A 19900-nucleotide genomic window follows, 5' to 3' on the forward strand; every position below is an offset into this window, starting at 1 on the left:
ATTATTTATTTAATGGTGTAAATTAGGACATTTTAAATGTAAGAGAAATATTGTTCTTCCATTTTCTTTTTATCTTTTCTAATCATATATGTTTCTAATTAAATGAATAATCACTCAAATATACACTACATCAACTTGTACGACATGTATATATTTTATATAAAATGACATGATCAGAATTAAATTATTTTCTTATCGCTTTTCGATGTTACCGCTTAATATATACCATGTACATAAACTAAAATAAATTTTTTATTTTAATTTTTTAATTGAACAAAAACTAAAATTAAAATGTTTAGTTTAGGTGGAGATCTCCTAATAGTAAAGTTTAAAAACTAATTAATATGGTTTTTTCTTGTTTTTTTTTTTTCATTTTCAAAAATTTTAAAGTATATTAAATCAAGTCACGTTTATTTATAAGCTACATGATTTCGTTTATAAATTTAACAGTTCAAAAAAAAATATCATGATACAATGCATGGGAACTTCCTCTTATTATTAGTTATAATTTTCATAGGAATATCCAGCTGATTTTTTTAATTTGTTAAGAAAATAGATCACATCCTAAATCAAGACCTAATGAATTTGTCTCTTTTTTTTCTCTCTTTATTTTTTTATCTTTCCTGATAGTGATCTCTTTGGGCCAAATACAAAGCAGTCGGTGAAAGAAAATGATGAGCAACTTCCTCAATTGCTTTCACGCGAATTGAAGTCCATGCATATTAATAAGGCGTGCAGCTAGTTTTGTCTTTGGTGTGGGCCTCTTCTCGATCGACGCCAATCATTCTTCTTCTTTTTTTTTTTTTTTTTTTTTGTAAATCCTATTTGATGTTGTAAACGACAAGAGAAATATTATTATTATGTGCAATATTCGCCCAAATTAATACATCTCCAATAATAGAATCTCCATGCAAGATCAATTAGATTGATTAAATTTCATCATTATTTATGTATTTTTAGGAAGCCCGTCCCCCTCTGATCTCTCTGTTGCCAGCTTTTCGCTATTGATTATGTTATTTAGAAATTGAGATAAAATAATAGAATAACACAACATATAATCGTAAAATATTGATATTATTTTATTTATATGATATGTGTGAGCTTTTATTATCTCAACCAACTTCATTAGAGTATTGGCATTAATTTATTTATATGCAAATGTAAACATATATGCGTGGGCTTGTCTAAGGCCCCCACTCCTTAATTAAGCCCCTAATGGCTAATGTGGTTTGTTCAAAAAAATTGACACAAGTCATTTATATTTTTTTAAAAAAATAAAATTGATAGAAAATGCATATTAAAAAATGTTAGTATTGTAACCAATACATCTCGGATATTCTTTTAACATTTTGCTATGAGTTGTAAATAAATTAATAATTAATATTTCTAATAAACACCTTATAACATAAAAAAGCATAGTTATTTGAGATATACAGTAATTAAGAATAGAATATAAAATTTAGATTATAATCTCAACTTTAAATAATATTAATCATGATCTGAGAAAGAAAAATTTTATGATTTTTTTTTTTCGATTTGGGGGAGGTGGTTTTGAATTTCAAACCTCTATTTTGGAAGCTGAATGTTATGACAATTAAATCACATACCTTTAGCTAAAAATAAAAAATTCTTGATCTTAAAACTTACACAAAAAAAATGATATATTGTATAATCAGAATGTTTGTTACTTATTATATTTAATTGAAAAGTTGATTGAATTATTATATTAAAAATTTATAAAAATAATCTTGTCTTGAATTCTGGCCTTAGGCCACCGTGTTACAACAAACCTATGCGTTAGTCAACTTCTTCAGCAACTTCTTTTTTATTAAATAAAGAAAAAAGAAAACTTCCTTTTTACCCATAGTGGCATTGGCCACTTCTCGAGGACGTAAGCCAATCCATCATTCATCATCATCACTATTATTAATATTATTTATCTATTCATTAACACATTTAATCGAAGAAAAATATTATTTTTAATTTTGATCATTTATAATCATATATATTTTTAATTAAATTAATAATTACTTAAGATATACTAACATTAACATATATAACATGACATAACAAAATTCAAATTAAAAATTCAAATTATTCCTAGATTGAAATTAAATTATTTTCTTATTATTTTTTATTACTACTGCAAAATACCATGTAAACAAACTTTATTAGAACAAAAAGTAAAAACAAAAAAATTAGTTCACGTATAGATCTGATCATTAATTATAGTAAAGTTTACAAACTAACAAGATTTTTTATTTTTTTTTATAAATTCAATTTATTTTAAATAAATTATAACGTATTATATCAAATCGTATCAATTTACATATTAAAGGCGAGAAATTTCCTTGCATAGAAAACTAATCCAAATCAATTGTCAACATTGCAGAAAGAGTACGAATTTGTGGAAGAAAGATGTGAGAAAAAACTTTGGCAACTCCCTAATATATATGTGTATCTAATTCAATATATATAGGAAATTAATTATATTAGGATAAATTACACATGATCGATCCTCCATCTAAAATTTATATATATCTGCAAGTTTACAGCTCCTTCTGCCTTTTCAGAGCTACAAAAGAAGCATTCAATGAGATTATGGGATTGAAAAAGAAAATGGATGGCCGTTAATTGCATGTTTATTCTATCTTGCGTACTTTCTTATATGACTTCATTTCTCTTTCCCTCATTTTTCTTTTTTCTTAAAAAAAAGAAAAGAAAAATGGTTAATGCAGCCTTCATGTCATACAAAATTCCGATTTAAACAATATATATATATATATATATATATAATGTGGTATATATTGTAGCAAGTAAGAATCCAAAATCTGCTTCATCAAATCTTATGGTTTTTGTTATTGGATCTTAAAAATGGTTATTGGATCTTATTTCAATCGTTTTCTTTTAAGTGGTTATAGCATCTTATAATTTCTATCTTCTTTTTTTTTTTTTTTGTGAGTAAAGAGGCTTCATCTAAATCATTCATTTCAAAGCTTCGGAGAACTATTAGTCTCATGAAGCAAATCTAAATTATTGTTTGAAAGCAAAATATCATCTACAAATGGGATTAAAAAATAATTCCACTCCCACTAACTTGAAGGTACTTTATGTACTCATGTGCAAAGTTCCATATACTATTATTGGGAGTTTTTTTTAAGCCCAAATCTGAATTTCCTAATTGCAAGCCAAACAAATATATGATTACCAAAAACCTTAAGCTTGTAATTAACATGTGTACCTTTCTCCCAGCTTCTCATTCTCAATCACATTCTCACATCTATATGATCTAATTGTGTATTAAAATATGATACTAATATCATAACTATCCTCAATTAGGCCTATGCATATGACCTGAAAATCTGAGCAACCCGATTGACCAGACTAGGTGATCTTCGAAATGTGGGTAAATTGTACACTCCTTGCTCACTAGGCTAGTGGACTATTTTAGTGGGCTTTAACTAACCACATCAGGCCCAACTGATGGAGATAAAAACTCCCCCTCCAATTACCCCACAAATTCTTACCATGCTGACGTGACGAGAATTTAATCACTAGCTCAATTTTGTCCTTTTCCACATTAATTTCTATTGGAGGTTTGTGCTCCCGTTTCTCGGGAGTGGACATAATGGCTTTGTGCTTGCGCCCTTTCATGTCACCAAGATCGTGAGATTCGTCCGTAGTGATTTTGTAGCCTCTCTTTCCATTGGCTTCCCACCTGGAGTGTCCCAACCATTCTTTCCCCGTCTATTTAAACAACATTCCTTACCTTTTTGTTCTTTTCTTTCTCATCATCCATTTTCTTGTTCTCTGTTAGTGCATCCTATTTAAACCCTATCCTTTGCTCTACATTTTTCATGCCCGCATCAATGGCCCCAAAGAATACCTCATGATTTCCTTCGTATGGCTCGCACTCTCCCTGCAAGGCTGGGTCTTCGAGGGTGTCTGAGCCCCTTCCATAGCGTAGCCCTCCCTACTTTGAGGGATACAACTTGTCTTCTAGCACCACCCCCGCTGACCTTAAAGGTTTGTGAGATTCGTTTGGAGTCTCTGACTCGGTGATTCTAGAAGTTCTTGGAACTCGACGTGGGACCATCGATTAGAAGGGTGTTGTTGCGAAAGTGGCCTTGTCCGCCCTTGCCTTCTCACATGGGTTGAGATTTCCTTTTTGTTGTCCTGTGCACCACGTTCTTCACTATTTGGGGTTGGCTCTTGCCCAACTACACCCAAATGTCTGGAGGATTTTGATGAGATGTTGTGTTGTGTGGCGGATGGTTTTGGAACAAACCAAATAGGAGTATCTCGATTTGACTGCTCCGGAGTCCATACTGACCCACGCGGTTAGGTCACAAGGGGTGAATGTTTGCTTTTTTCAATCTCGAGTCTCGACCCAAGTGTCAGGTCGCCTGATCTAAGGGTTAGTATTCTAACGCTAAGGCTTGGCAACGAAAATTATTTTTTGTGTTTGGTCAAGGTTGGGAGTTCCCTAGTAATGAAGTAACCAAAGTTAAGTTCCCTGTTCGTGCTTCGTGGGGGATTTTTACCAATCACAAGATGATTTCCATCACTCCTTTTGGTTGGGGGCAAGTTGGCCTAGAACTAGTTTATTCCTTGGTCGAGCAACACTAGGAGGAGGTTTGGACATGTGTGCTTTTGACCAGGGTGAACATAAACCAATTTCTAGTGATGCCAAACCAGTCTCATGTGGTTGGCTGCCAATTGTTTAGGGATCTCATCATTCCTTGGGGTAAGAAAGGACCTGCTAACACCTTGCCGACAAAGGGGTGAAGAAGTATTGCCAAGGAAGATGAGAATACACTTGAGTCTAGTGGTGGTCGGAATCGCACAAATCTTCACGCTTGTCGAAAGACCCCCATCAGTCTACTTGGGTTTCACCAAGTGCTTAGCCTCCTATCCTAGAAGGTTCTCTTGACTTAGACAATGTTGATGAGCTATTGGAATAGGTCTCCGCGGATCTGAAGATGACTTTGGATTTCCAATTCCCTTCCACGGTCGTAGATTTCGCGCATTCGCCAATCTTTACTCTTCCGTCAACCTCACTAGGCGATCAGGGGATAATTGATGACGAGGAAGATGCTGACATCGACCTATCCTTCTTTGAGGGATTCTTGGACTCCTTTTCCAGTACGCCTCGGGATGCTACTCCCAACAGGGTGCCCGAGGAAGTTGGGATGGCACCCCTATGTGGTTGGAGGTCGAGGATCCTCCTAAGGAAGAAGTGGCTGACAGGGAGCTCACCCCACTCTGGGTTCCTTTTGCCTTTTAGGGTGGTGAGGCCCCTATTCTTCCTATCGACCACAAGGGTCTCTCTTGTAAGGACCTTGTCGATTTGGACTTGAGCGCGGGTAGGGTTTCAATACCCTCCTCACCATATAGTGTTTCTTTAAGAAAAGAGGTTTCCTCTCCCGTGGCCCTAAAAGGGGTCCTTTTCTTTACTCCGGCTAGACGAAGTGATCAAGAAGTGGCTTCCACACAAGATGAGGAGAAGGACGAGGATTCTCCCTTACCCATAGACGAAGGTGGGGCTGAAGCCTTCATGGGTGGAGGACATTCGCCTCCTTCCCCTTTCGCTTTTCCATCTTATCCTCTCGGCTCACTCCGTGGTTTGAGATCTCCTCAGGGTGAGGATTGCCCTAGGTCTTCAGCTGCACAGAATGCCATAGGTGATGATGAGGCGAGGGCCAACTCTGTCCACAAGATGGTGAACAAACTTAGAAGCCTCTTTTCTTCAGTAAACCTTTCTATTGTTTCCCCATATTTTCACCTTGATAAGTGACCTTACCTTGATAAGTATAGCTTGACATGGGGTAGACAAGTTGGCGGCCTGTGCTGTAGGATGTTCCCTTATTGGGCACGAAATGAGGTCACCAGGTTGTAGGCTGAAAAGGCTGAGTTAAAGGAGGCTCTCAATCAAGTCGAGGGTTATACTCACTCCTTAGTGGAAGATGTTGATAGTCTCTGTGAGGAAGTATCCAACCTCAAGAGCGATCTGGGCTGGTCAAGAAGGGAGGCTGCTCGTAGCCAGTTCGAGCTTAGGGTGCTATAGGAGGAACGGGTCTCATGGCGAGATCATTTGTCTCATCGTGAAACGAAGTTAGAGGAGACAACTCGAAGCTTCCGTGAGCATACCGACGCATTGACGAAGGCCAAGAACTCCCTCTGGGACCTAAACTTGAATGTTGACTATCTCCGTTCGTAGAAGGAGTTGCTCAACAAACAATGTTTGTCGTTGGAGAGAGACCGTACCTAGTTGTACAAGAAGCTCGACGAGCTTAGTGAATCTCAGTAGCGCTATAAGGACAAATTAAATACTAGATATAAAATTAGGCATATCAAACAGAGAGAAATTATAAAAATAGATTACAAATTGTAACAACCCGCTCCTTTTCTCCCATGAATTATGCAAATTTTGAGGACATAATTTATTATAAGGAGGGGAGAATGTAACAACCAGCTCATTTCTCTCTCGGTTGGCCACGAGTCTCATCTACACATTTAAAATATTGAAGTTGTGTTTTTAAATATAGCGTGTGATTTTTAAAGCAAACCCAGTGTTTTATAGCCCTCGAATATTTTAAATGCCCTAGAAATATTTATATAGGGTATTTCCAATGTTATTGAACCAAATCTGATTTTAAGTAAGACAATTATAATATTTTTTAAAAGTTTCAAAAATATTATAATTATAGAAAATCATTTTATCAACATGATTTTAGCTATTTACAATATTATGAGACTTAAATTATGTTAAAAACTCTAAGTAATTAGATGGTTTCATTCTCTTAAAAATATTAAACAAAACTTTATCATTTATTTAATGATGAAAGATTATTATTTTATAAGCTAAATTTTAGTTTAAATTATATTCTATTTTAATTCCTCTCAGTGTTTTTAGTTAAGTTAGTGTTTACGCATTTTCAAATTAATATTTAAAGCTCACCGTTAGATCATTTTGAAGATCCAAAAGTAAAGGGCCGAGATTAAAACCCTAGCTCCCTCCCTTTTTCCCTCACTTTTCCCTCTTCCCTCTCTCTCCTCCCTCCCTCGCACGTCTTCCTCTCCCCTCACCTGATTCCTTCTTCAGCCCCCAGCGTCGTCGTACGCCACCGACTACCTCACCAGCTCCCCCTCACGCTAGCGAGCACCCTCCACCGTTGAAGCCCTTCACGACAGCTCGCTCTCCCCCATGCGAGCACCTCTTGTCGTGAGCTAGCTCCGCCTACACGACCTCCCAGTAACCCCACCGTCGAACCTAGCCCACGGCAGCCCCTTCTCTGTCTCCAACTCATGCACGCACGAAACACATGGGTTTCTTCCCTAGCACTGTTGTACGCCGCCTCCCACGCCACCGCACCACCACCATCAGCCTTCTCTCTCATCGATGACCTCCCCCTAGCCTCCCTTCCTCCAGCCGAGCCCCCTTTCTCCCACACACTCCCTCACTCTCTATCACATGGCTTTCACCACCCATGGCAAGATCTGCCGCCGTAAGCCACCGTGTCGCCTCCTTTTGCCACCACAGATCCACCAGCACCCCATCAGGCTCCTCCATGCCTAGCCATAGTACCCAACAGTCCTCTCTCCTATCACGGACTCTCACCCTCTCGGATGCACTGTACATGGCTAAATGTCGCCTTGCTCCACCTCTAGAGGCCACCATGAGCCTTCTAAGACCACACCTAGCTATCCCTACACCCAAACAGCTCCCAAATGCCCAAAACAGCCACTGTACGTGGCTAACCACCACTGTACACGGCTTTAGCCACTGCGTATGGCTCTTCCTCAGCCACCCACGAACTCCCCACTGTGTTGGCCACCTTCCATAGTCACATTAAACCCAACAAAGCCTAGATCTAGTTGAGAAACCTTAGATCTATCCACTCGAAGTAGTCCCATTTCAAGGTCACAGCGGTGATCGCTACCACCCAAGCTAGTGGCTTCTGATGCCACAAGTCGTGTCGGACAGTGAGCAACGCACGGGTTATCCTAACAATGGTATAACTTTATTTCCCTTTTATCCTTGTTAGCTTTATTGTGAAGTTGGTTGTGTTGTGTTGTGGAGTTCGCTGTGAAGTGTGGTTATGTAGCAAAATGTTGGGCGTAGTTGGGAGGTGTGCTATGTAGTGTTGTAAACTGTGCTATGAAGTATGTGACGTAGTGGTGATGTGGCCTAGTGTATTGTGAAGAGAGTACACGTGACGTGTATTCCATGTGGTGAAGTCATGATACCCCTAGATGGCGTGTCGTCAAGGGTTGGATGGTTACATAGTTGAGAAGTGTGGAACTTGATATGGAGTGTCAGGAACTGTGAAATAGTGTCCCGAAGTAGTTATGATGTGGCTTGTAGTCTAAGGTGATAGGTGTCACCATGTAGTTGAGTTATAGCTGGGAGTATGTGTGAAGTGACGGAATGGCGTAGCAGTGATGTATCGGGAGCATGATGAGGGAATGTCACGAAGTGACATGGCTAAGTGGGAAGTCGTGTTTTTGATGAGTGAGGAGTTGGTGTAGAAGTGACGTAGCAGGATGCTAGGTGATGTGACATGTTCATGGTGTAGCTTGGGAATAGTCTCGAGCTATGTGATGTGGCGTAAGGTGTAGTTGTGAATGGAGTTTTGTTGTGCCAAGTGTTGGGATGAACTTGTAACGGGATAGGAAGTAGGAAGAGTCTTGCCAACTGAGTAAGAAAAAATTGGTATCGGACTATGATGCTTGTTTACACAAACAGGTGATCAACGTTTAATCTTAGGTGAAAAGGAGATAAGGTATATTTGTATCTTGTAGACACATGTGCCAGATGGATTTACCATAAGCAATGGATAATCTGTCCTAAGCTTAGGTACACGATATTTGAGCCTCAGAGTTGGCTTAAAGTCATGTGATATGCATTGATGAGGATTATGACGATGATGAGGAAGCATAGGCTCAAATGTAGGAAGTGACGTGTGTATTGTCTAGGATTGGGATGCGTGACTTAGTCTGCCTGAGTCATGCATCAGAATGATGTTAATAAGAAGAATAAGATGAAGGTCTTAGTATTTTAACCCGAAAGTGAACCTCATGATTCACTTTAAGTGGATAAGCAATCAAAGTAGAACGTTGAGTCTAGAAGAGACTCGAAGGTTTTGGCATAGTAAGGGACACATAAGAGCCCAGGGATAGAAGAAGAGTGGCCCCAAGTGAAGTGTGGTTCTATTTCTAGTTAAATTGCTTATGTACTAGATATAGAATGACGCTAAGGTTATGCGTATGCATGTAGGTTGTCATCTGACACGCACATGAATAGACTGCATGATATGAGAATATCATGGACTTCAGGTAAGTATTATATTCATATTCTTCTAGAATTTTCTGAAATGAAAATGAAATACTTTTCATTTATGATGCTTTACGAAATGACATGAACGACGTTTTACGAAAGATGCAAAGTATAAGTGTTCAAAGGTATACGTATGTAATAGCCCTTATTGGCAGCCCCTTTTTATGCAACCCAAGTATTAAGTGTATGCATGTGAATAGATGACTATACGTAATATCTATTGTCTTTATTTTCTATGAAATGAAACGTTGAGGTTTATGCCTTATGCTTTTAAATGATGTTTTAAAAAGGATGCCATAAATTGGTGTTTTAAATGATGCCTTGAAAGATGATGTTTAAGCTCATGCTTTTAAATGACATTTTTCCATAAATGAACTGTTGACTAAAAGGACTGAAATGAATGAAAGAAAGAAATGACTGAATGAAAGAATGTTTTAATGTATGAAAGTACGTAATGACCATGACTGAATGAATTGGTATCAAAGGAATGGATAGATTGCAATACTGGGTAAGTAGTACTGGTAGTGCACCCAGTACTGAACCTTGACTGAAAGGGATTCCCAACATGTGGCTAAGGGTAGAATCCAGATCTAAAAGAATACCGCTAACTCTCACACACGGGGCATAACAGTGTGTATCAAACAAAAGAAAGTGATAAGAAAATGTATGTATGGATGCTTGAATTCTTTAAGAAATGAAGGTATTGGCGGGATAAATGTTTTATGGAAAGAAAACCTTTTCAAAAAAACCCCACCTAGTGATGATTTCAAAATGAATGTATGTCTTATGTACATATGGTACATATGGAGTGATGAATGCATGAATGAAAACCTATGTTAGTATATTTTTACGGTATGAAATAATACTTACTAAGTATTCGACTCATTTTAGTTTTTATGTATACCCCTCCCCCACAAGAACTACATGAACAGAATGCGTCAGGACAGACACTACCCAAGGAGAAGAGCACGAAAGTCTAGACATGAGAGTTTTAAATGTATGTGAGGCCTTTTATTTTAAGTTTGATGTTTTCCGTTGTAAAATTCTTTTATTCTCAAAGCACGTTTTATTTTATAACGTATAGTCTTACACGCTAAGTATGAAAGTAAAAAGTTTTAAAAGATCAGTAATTCTCTTCTCCTTTTCTTAAAAGCTATTTTCTAAAAGTCTCACCATAAGGACAATTGTTACGCAAATATATAACTGAAGCAATAATGGATTTGGCACATGATTCCCTTTATTTACATGCATTTTATTGCAATCCGATAAGCGAATTGGTTTTAGCCTCTTTAAGTTGGGAGTACCAAATGAAGATTTTGCTGATACATGAGGAAAGTCAAGCAATTACTGCTTCTATATTTGTTGGAAGTTGTATAATTTTTTCAAGTTGCTTGTAGCATTATACAATCCAACAAATCCTTCTATGCATGGAGGAAGGACAACAATAATTTCTAATTTTTAAGTTTTCACTATTATATAATATAAAAACTTATGCAATATATCATTTCAACGAACATGAACTAATGATTATAGTTTAATAATGTAGGCAATGGTCTAGTAGTAGTCTATGGTATTTGTTTGTTTCTCATGAAAGATACCATGAGAGGATCGGGTCCCCATACCCTAACTGCCATATAAAAAATGTTAGCTATCAATTTGAAAAAAACACTTGAACAACTCTGCAGTAACACTTCTAGCGGCAATAATGCTATGAGTGGTATTCTCGTGTGCTTACATGGAGTCAAATCAATATGTTCAAAGAAGAAATATTTGAAAACTAAACTCATCGATCTCCTCTTCATCTTTTTCATATATTCCATACTGAATCACACTAAATCATTTTATAGACTTTGATTCCCAAATAATCCACATCACACACGTTACACGGTTTACAGGTGCTTTTGTTGAGTATAGTAAATCATCATGATCTCAAAATCTCACTTTACCCCGCATCTATAGCTCTGATCTCTTAGGCCGTTGTCACAATAATCCACCGCCACTCGAATCATGAGCTTGTTGGAAGAAAATGTGATTTGAGTTTGATGAAGTGAAAGATAATAAATTACTTAAAATTTGCTTGCCAAAAGATGGAATCTTCAATGAATCTTTAAAGATAATAAACACTTTAATTTTCAGATATGGGTATATACAATTAAGGCATATTTCAAGAAACAGAGGACACGAAGAAGAAATTGCAGATAATGAAACAGAAAAAATTGACCCTTTCCTTGGAAGTCTGGTATAGCATAATACTCATTTATATTTTTTGGTGGATTTGGTTAAATATAGTATCATGAAATTCATGGCTTAGCCCATCTTGTAAATACGACTTCCATTTGCTCTTTTTTGTTTTTCAATGAGCCATTGTTCTTATTGATTTTGCCATTTGCAGACAGAGGAGGAACTGCCGACTGATTTTGAGCCACCAAGGAAAAACTTGAGTGGTGGAAGTGATGAGCAACACCACTTCAAGATTGCATGCTTATTGGTATCCTTTTGTGAACTATGCCCATCCGTCTCTCCAAGACTGCATGCTATGTCTCTACATATTTAATCCTTTACATTAATAAAAACAAAGACCATTGCATTTGACACTGCTTTGCAATTGACAACTGGTTACATCAAAAAGAGCAATATCCTGATTACATCATAATGAGCAATAAAATGTTACAATTCACAAATTGTCATGTCCACCATGAATGTTCCTAAACCTGAGAAATCAAGCCACAACTTGCTATACAATTCAAACAGTGAAAACTAGCAACTCAAAAGCAATTGTAATTCACCTGCAAGAGTAAAAGATGAGACGCAATTAAGTTGCAAAATAGTTATAATTCACCGGACTGCATCCATATAACAATTGTAAGATGAGACCTTTTTTTTTATGATCCTATTTGTTCTACATTGATTTTCTTTTTTTATATAAGTTTCTCGTCCATCCTCTGCTACTTCTCCTACCTTTTAGCAAAATATTCTCTTTCCGTCGCCACAATTGTCTGCTAAAAATCCGAGTTCAAAAAAATAAGTTCTAAAATAAAATAAGAAGTTAAGAACTAAACAATCTTGCAATCAAAACAAGAAATAATTAATTTATTAAGCTAATCACAATAAAAAAAAACTAAAATAAATTTTAAAGATACAAATTAATCTAAATAATTAAAAAACTATTAAAGGAAAATAAACTAAATTTTGGAATCCACCCCATTAATACAGGGTAATATATTTATGATAATTGATTCTATCCGAACGTCTACATGATAATCTAGAAATCAATATTGTCATCATGAAAAGTATTATCGTTGAAACTCTTTTTCTTTAAGAAAATATCTAAAGTATTTTCTTCTTCACTTAAAAATATAAAATCAAATCATCGATTGTATTTGTTAAAACAAATCATTAAAAATATTAGATTTTATTTTTTACAAAATTATGAAGCAAGCTATGATCAGCTGAATAAGATTATTCTAAATCATGATAAAAACATGATTAAACTCATATAAAAAATTTTATCCCTCTCAATTGATATGAAGCAAGAATATATAATAAATCGTTGAACGCATCAATAATTGAGAAAAGTCAATCTCATAAATAATATTTCTAATTTTTAATGAGGTTTCATCCTTAACCTTAGTTGAAATTTAGTTAGGCATATTCATGAAAATAAATTCTAAAATATGAACGTAAATAAATATCAAAGCAATATTTAAAATGAAATTAAAGAAAAATAAAAATTACACTGCTCTCAAAATGTAAAAATAGCTAAAAGTCTGTTACCATTAAAGTCTATTATGGTTACAGTTCTTTCCCAACTTTGATTCCTTCCGCAACTTCGATTCCTTTCCGAACTTCAATTCCTTCAATAAGATAAAGTTCAAATTTAAGCAAGAAAAATCAATATTTCAAAATCAATAAAATTAAAATTAAAATTAACATTACATAATTGTGATAATGCTTTATTTAATTTAGTAAAATTCTACACAATTTGACAATTATATTCACATACCCAAGTGGAAGTAAATCTTCACTAATGAAATCGTCATTAGCATCCTTGAATTCCCTAATTCTCGTGGTTGAAGATTGCCTCGTCTGTTGTGGGTTCCAATCAGGTTGCAAGTCATGCTCACCACCATCGCGGTATCTCTTTGAAAGTTGAATAGGATTAATGAAATTGTCATTCCCGTATATTAGATGAACTCCAACACTTTTTAAGATTGCTTCCTTTGACCCACTTCCAAATGTAAACCTCGTATTGTACCCCTCCCTGTAACTTCTTGACATCATCTCATCAATAGAATTTCCAGCTATGTATTTTAGACATACACGATGTGGGTCCATTGAAGGCCACAACAAATCACAATATGGGTCCCACACCATTGACTGGCCGTTTATTGAGATAGTAATAGTTTCGTATCCCAGCAGAAGAGGTCCCACAACAAAACACAAAACTAATGCTACGATCTGATGCCCAAAACACATGGATGCATTATGATCAATTTCAATTTCAATAGAATTAGTATATGAAGTAGTCTCCTTGCAATACTTGAACCACTCTGGAATCCTACTTCCTGGATATATAATCTTACTTGAATCTTTCATCTGAAAGCGTTCCTATTAAACCAAGTATATGTTAGGAAACAAATATATACGAAACATAAAGAAATTAGAGATCAAATAGATGAGGCATGTATACCTGAACCCATAATGGATCTGGTGCACGATTCCCTACATTCACATGCATTTTATTACACTCTGATAAGTTAATCGATGTTAGCCATTTTAAGTCTGGTATACCGAATGAAGATTCTGTCGATATATTATGAAAGCGTTCCAATAACCCGCATCCTGTAGCATCTACCTCTTCTATATTTGGTGGAAGGTGTAGAATTTTTTCAAGTTGCTTGCAATCTCTTAAAGAAAGTCTCGCCAATCCAACAAATCTTTCAATGCATGGAGGAAGGCTAACAATACCACTACCAGATAGATTTAAAGCCGTCAAACTGAAATTTGATTCGGGAGGCGGCAATGGGAACAATTTCATTCTTGATGAAATTTCATTTTCTTGTGTACATGGCATGAATTGTCCATTATGCTCCACCTCTTTTCCAAAATCTAAAAAATTTGGACAATGAAGGAGGTAAACTTTCTCTAGGTGTTCCAACTGAAAAATGTTTATTGGAAGATGCACAAGGCTTTTGCACCCATACATTAATAACTCCTCGAGCCTAGCGAAATATGTAATGGATGAAGGTAGCTCCTGTATTACGATGCTTTCTACCATGACATATTTCAAATGTTCCATTTCACACTCAATTTCTGGAAAGTTTTCAAGGCTTCTACAACCTCCAAGTTCAAGTAATTTTAGAGATCTCAACTTGAAGCTTCTTGGCAAATTCTTTAGGCTCGAACATTGTTCAAATTTCAATTCAACAAGCTTATCCAAAAATCCAACAGAATCATGAACCTCAACTAAATTTTTACATTCATCAAGAATCAACTTCTTTAGATTTGAGCAACTTGAAAGATCCGATATTTTTATCAAGTATTTAGATCCACTGAGATCTATACTTGTTAAGTTCTGTTTAAAAAGAAGAAAATAAAGGAAATCTATTAACAATTAAAGGAAATTGGTAGCATACCTTAAAAGTAAGACAGATGGACATGATATTGAAAATAAAAATACTTACCTTAGATTGCAATCCCGTGCCTAGATCTCTGATATTGCTTCTTCTAATATTTAAAACAATGAGTTTCTCTCCATGAAAATAAGATGGCAAAAACTCCAAAGGGCATAGAGGCCAAACGAGAACTCTTAACTCATTAGAGAGATACTTCAATCTGCCACGAAAACTTGCATTACAATTTATAAATATTCTGAGGTTTTTCAATGTTGCAAACGCCTTAGTACTGAATTGTGTCTTGCAGTCTTCCTGAGGCAGATCTATCAATATGCCTTCAATTTTCTCTGTTCCCTAATGTGAGAAGGCACAAGTGTTCTATCAAAAATCAAATATAAATTCCCTATAATTCAACACATGCGCAAGTGTTCATGAACTATATATAAGTTTAACAAGCTAAGATTATATTTTATTTTTTACAATACGTAAACCACATCTTTCTTCATATATATGTGGTGTTTCTATTTTAGATTTCATAAAGGATAGCCTTATTTTTATTATTCAGATTTCTAGAAATAAGTGTGAACATTCAAATGTATACTTCTTCCTTTTAATACGTATTACTCAGTTTAAAATATTAAAAAGGGGTCAGATAATCATAGGATTTTGCCTTTTTAGAAAAATGGAGAAAAGGAGAATTGGTTTTGATGATTTTATTTCTACTTCTTTTTTAAAATTATTTTATTTACAACATTGAGAAAATATTTCATGTGAAGGGTACATACGTATCTATATTATAATTTATATGTATTTCTGGATCCATTTCTTTTAATTTAATAGTAGCTTCAATTGAGAAAAAAAATAATCCGGAAGTAAAATTATATTTCTAAGGAAAATCTTACCTTATTTTTTTCAAATACTTCACGAATGTCTTCATGAAAGTATAATCTGCTGCGCTTGCCAGGTTCTTCGGGTGATTCTTGTCGCACAATTTCTTTACCCATATCTTCTAGTAAGTCATGCATCCACAAGTATTGGTCATCATTATGTTGATCAATCGTTATGAGACATTTATCATTGAGCTTTTTGATACCAGCATAGGCAAAGAAACCACAACTGTCTAGTATTTTAGTGACATATTCTCTCTCGTCTCCTTTGAAGAAACATGCAATATCAAGGAAAATCTTTTTTGTATGATAATCTAATCCATCGTAACTTATTTTGAGTTTTTCGTGAATATTTTCTTCTGGAATTCTTTTGTACTTTTCCAATTCGCTTTTCCAATAATGTATATCTTCTCCATATAGATTTGAGCCTAACACTTTTAAAGCGAGTGGAAGGCTGCCAGCATACTTGAATGCAAGTTTTATGACATCTGCAAAAGCTTCATCAGGTTTGTGACTTTTGAAAGCATGCTGGCTAAAGAGCTGAACAGCTTCATGGTAATCCATTTCCTTCATACGATATTTGAAATGAACATGATGCTTAGTTAGTAAACCCTCATCCCTTGTTGTTATGATGATTCGACTCCCAGAACCAAACCAATCGCATCTTTCACATAATTTTTCTAATTGGTCCAAATGATCAACATCATCAAGAATCAGAAGAATTTTTTTACAGCAAAGTCTCTTCTTTATCAAATTGATTCCTTGATCAGCATTACCAACTTTCAAACTTGAATCTTTAAGAATTTCAGAAAGAATTGTCTGTTGCAACTTCACGAGACCACCTTGATCTTGTTTTGATGATTCTCTAACATTTGCAAGAAAACAACTGCCTTCAAACTTATCAGTAATGCGGTTATACATCTCTTTTGCAATAGTTGTTTTACCAATTCCACCAATACCAAAAATCCCTATCATGCGTTTGTCATTCTCTTTAATACATAATAACGTATTAATATCTTCTACACGAGAGTTTATTCCCACTGGAAATTCAGCAACATGCAAATATGTATGATTTAGTACAACTTTTGAGACCTCTTGAACAATCTTCTGGATAAATTCAGATTCGTTCCTACCAATGCAAAAAGATTAAAAGAAAAATTATGAATTTGACTTCTTCTTGTTTAAAGACACGGGGACATGATTTAGGTGCATGAATTTTATTCTCATGTAATAAATGACATTATTGGTAAGGTACAAAGAAGTACAACATTCATTATATCCTTCTCGACCTGAATCCCAATCCTCCTATGGGTTGACCATACGTCAAGTATGTACTAATTAATGCAGTACTCTTATAAATTTGTATTGGTGGTAGGGATTGGACTAACAACTGTCTTTGAAATGGTGGTAGGGATTCCAATCTCTTATCAAACTCAATACTTAAAAAAGGAATAAGAAATGGAACTTGAAAATGGTGGAGAAGCAAAGCCATTGTATGCTGTCATTCATCTTTGTTCCCTGTTTAATTTCTTTATTTTTTTGTCTTTATTTTTTTGGTAATGTTCTCATCCTACTTGACATACATATACAACATGAGTGACATCTCAGAATATGGCTTTCATTAGCATTTTATTGATTTAAGTTATAATTTTGTAATATATCTCAAATTTCTTTGTTTTTCAACTTAAGAATATTATATAGAAACAAAAGTTGCTTTCGAAGCCTAGTCTCAAGTCAAGGATTTAATTCTAACGCATGCACACACACACGCACGATATATGTCATCATATCAAAACAAATATATGAATCGATAGAGGGATAAGAGTTGTCAGAATTACTCGTTGATCTTTAAATGCAAACCGGATAGATCGGCAACTTGTTTTAAGGCAGTCTTCCACCTCTGAACTTTAGCATCATCCTTGAATTTTTCTTCATGTCTAGCCAACGCTTCTTTAAAACTACTTTTTTGGTGTCGTACTGTCGATGGCTCAACTTTGTAAAATACTGGTAAAACTTTATGTTGCTTTGATTCTTTACACTCTAGGATCTTCATTAGCTCATCCAAACACCACGTAGATGATGCATAGTTTTCAGAAAATACAATGATTGAAATCTTTGACTCTTCAATAGCCTTCTGAAGTGCAGGTGAAATTTTTTCACCTCTTCTCAACTCCTCGTTATCCATATAAGTATTGATTCCATTTTGATGCAAATCTTTGTAGAGATGAACAATAAAATTATTGCGGGTATCTTCACCTCGAAAGCTCAAGAATACATCGTAACTCCATTGAGAGGTTAAAGAAGAGGAATTGGAGGAGGAAGGAGAGGAGAGGACTCCCAATGGTGCGATGGAAGAGGTCATTTTGAATGTAAAGTATAACTAATTGTAGATGGATTGTGGATGATGATGGAGCTCCTTGTATAAGTTTAAAAAAGTGGATACAGCGTTGCATCAAGGAGGAAATTCTTGGCTAATTCCGAGCGTGTTGCATCTAAAAGGTTGTCATCTCTTGAATTGGCATAATTATTTTCGAATAATGCTAGCTGTAAAGGAAAACGTATGCATTAGTCAAAGAAACGCGGCCAAACTTCTTCGGTGCCCTTGGTGCCCTCTTCTCCGTCAATTATTATTATTATTTACTTATTTATTTATTTAAGAGTAATGCAACCTATAGTTGTAAAGTACACAAGCGTCATATAGTCGAAAATAAGATCTACTTTTAAAAAATTTATTTATTTTTCGTGTGAGTCCCGTATTTAAAAAAATGATAGTTATTACGCGACGTACACTTGCCTATAACTATTATTTCTCTTTATTTAATGGTGTAAATTAGGACATTTTAAATCTAAGAGAAATATTGTTCTTCCGTTTTCTTTTTATCTTTTCTACTCATATATGTTTCTAATTAAATGAATAATAAATTTTTTATTTTATTTTTTATTTTTGAAGAGATCTCGTAATAGTAAAGTTTAAAAATTAATTAATATGGTTTTTTCTTGTTTCTTTTACTTTATTTTCGTTTAAGAAATTTTAAAGTACATGATCAACAAGTTAATTAGTTTTTTTTTTTTTTAAAAATAGACTTAATTTCATTCAATAAAATCGAAGTTACAACATGTTAGTTTATATATAATTATATTAACTAATTTATATATAATATTAAAAAAACAGCTGGATTGACAACAATATATACCTGTGTCCGGTGTCGGTTGGGGTCCTTTGGTCTGGTTCTCTCTCTTACCATATCATACATATATAATCTAATTTCATTTTATATGTTAATTACTAATTAAGTTTAGGATGCAGACAATGAGAATATTAAAAGTGGTTAGCCCCACAGAAACGATAATAATCTTGTTTTTTTTTTTTTTTTTTTTTTGCTTTAATCTCTAAATAGATCAGTAATGATTGTTTAGACATAAAATCATATTGCTGAAATTAAATGATGATATATAATTCGTTTGGGAGTTTATGATCAAGGAATGGAATAGAAAGGAATAAAGTAATTATATGATACGTTATATATCATGATAAATTAAATTATTTTCTTTAAATATGTAAATAGTTCTAGAATGTGTTTTTGGTTTTTATTATTACTCTTTTTTTTAATTAATTAAATTAAATTAATAATTAATGAAGTCAATTTTGCTCGAGCTTTCATGCATATATTATATATAAAAATATTTATATATATAAATTATTTTTCAAACTTTCACAATCATATAATATAACTTATAAACTAATTAATTATTAAAGTTTAGGTATGTCAATGGTCTAGTAGTCTATGGTATTTGTTTATTTCTCATGAAAGATAACAGAGGAGGATCCTGTCCCCATACCCTACCTGCTGTATAAAAAATTTTAGTTTTCTTATTCAAATATTCGAATATGCTAAGGATCATTATATATAGAAAGATTTTTTTATTATTATTTGATAAAACGACCATCATATATAGAAAGATAAATTGGAAAGAAACACTTGAACAACTCCAGTACTGTAACGCTTCTAGCGGCAATCATGCTATGAGGTGCTATTCCCGCATAATTATGGGGTCAA

The 19900-nt window shown here is 34.5% G+C and overlaps 3 protein-coding genes across 5 annotated transcripts; all 3 read right to left on the reverse strand.

Moving 5' to 3' along the window:
- Positions 1 to 11888: 11888 nt before the first annotated feature.
- LOC108989533 (disease resistance protein RPS4B-like) lies at positions 11889 to 14842 on the reverse strand. 3 transcript variants are annotated; one of them, XR_004801653.1, is made up of 5 exons: positions 14031 to 14842; positions 13344 to 13948; positions 13115 to 13194; positions 12299 to 12339; positions 11889 to 12126 (listed from the first exon to the last, which is right to left on the reverse strand). XR_004801653.1 is itself a non-coding variant. In XM_035690539.1 (3 exons), exons 1-3 carry the CDS (start codon positions 14637 to 14639, stop codon positions 13188 to 13190), a joined length of 1221 nt encoding a protein of 406 aa, XP_035546432.1. In that variant the 5' UTR covers positions 14640 to 14842; the 3' UTR covers positions 13088 to 13187. The 3 variants fall into 3 exon arrangements, 1 of the variants encoding a protein (XP_035546432.1); XR_004801652.1 differs by lacking the exon at positions 12299 to 12339; XM_035690539.1 differs by lacking the exons at positions 11889 to 12126; positions 12299 to 12339 and having other exon boundaries at positions 13088 to 13194.
- A 112-nt stretch (positions 14843 to 14954) lies between these two features.
- Positions 14955 to 16870, reverse strand: LOC118348681 (disease resistance protein RUN1-like). Its single transcript, XM_035690785.1, has 3 exons — positions 15858 to 16870; positions 15236 to 15309; positions 14955 to 14976 (listed from the first exon to the last, which is right to left on the reverse strand). Exons 1-3 carry the CDS (start codon positions 16815 to 16817, stop codon positions 14955 to 14957), a joined length of 1056 nt encoding a protein of 351 aa, XP_035546678.1. The 5' UTR covers positions 16818 to 16870.
- A 3-nt stretch (positions 16871 to 16873) lies between these two features.
- On the reverse strand, positions 16874 to 18244 carry LOC118348682 (TMV resistance protein N-like). The gene is made up of 3 exons (XM_035690786.1): positions 17681 to 18244; positions 16935 to 16971; positions 16874 to 16882 (listed from the first exon to the last, which is right to left on the reverse strand). The coding sequence occupies exons 1-3, from the start codon at positions 18202 to 18204 to the stop codon at positions 16874 to 16876; spliced, it is 570 nt and encodes a 189-aa protein (XP_035546679.1). The 5' UTR covers positions 18205 to 18244.
- Positions 18245 to 19900: the final 1656 nt, after the last annotated feature.

Source organism: Juglans regia, chromosome 6 (assembly GCF_001411555.2).
Source record: "Juglans regia cultivar Chandler chromosome 6, Walnut 2.0, whole genome shotgun sequence".
Classification (NCBI taxonomy): domain Eukaryota; kingdom Viridiplantae; phylum Streptophyta; class Magnoliopsida; order Fagales; family Juglandaceae; genus Juglans; species Juglans regia.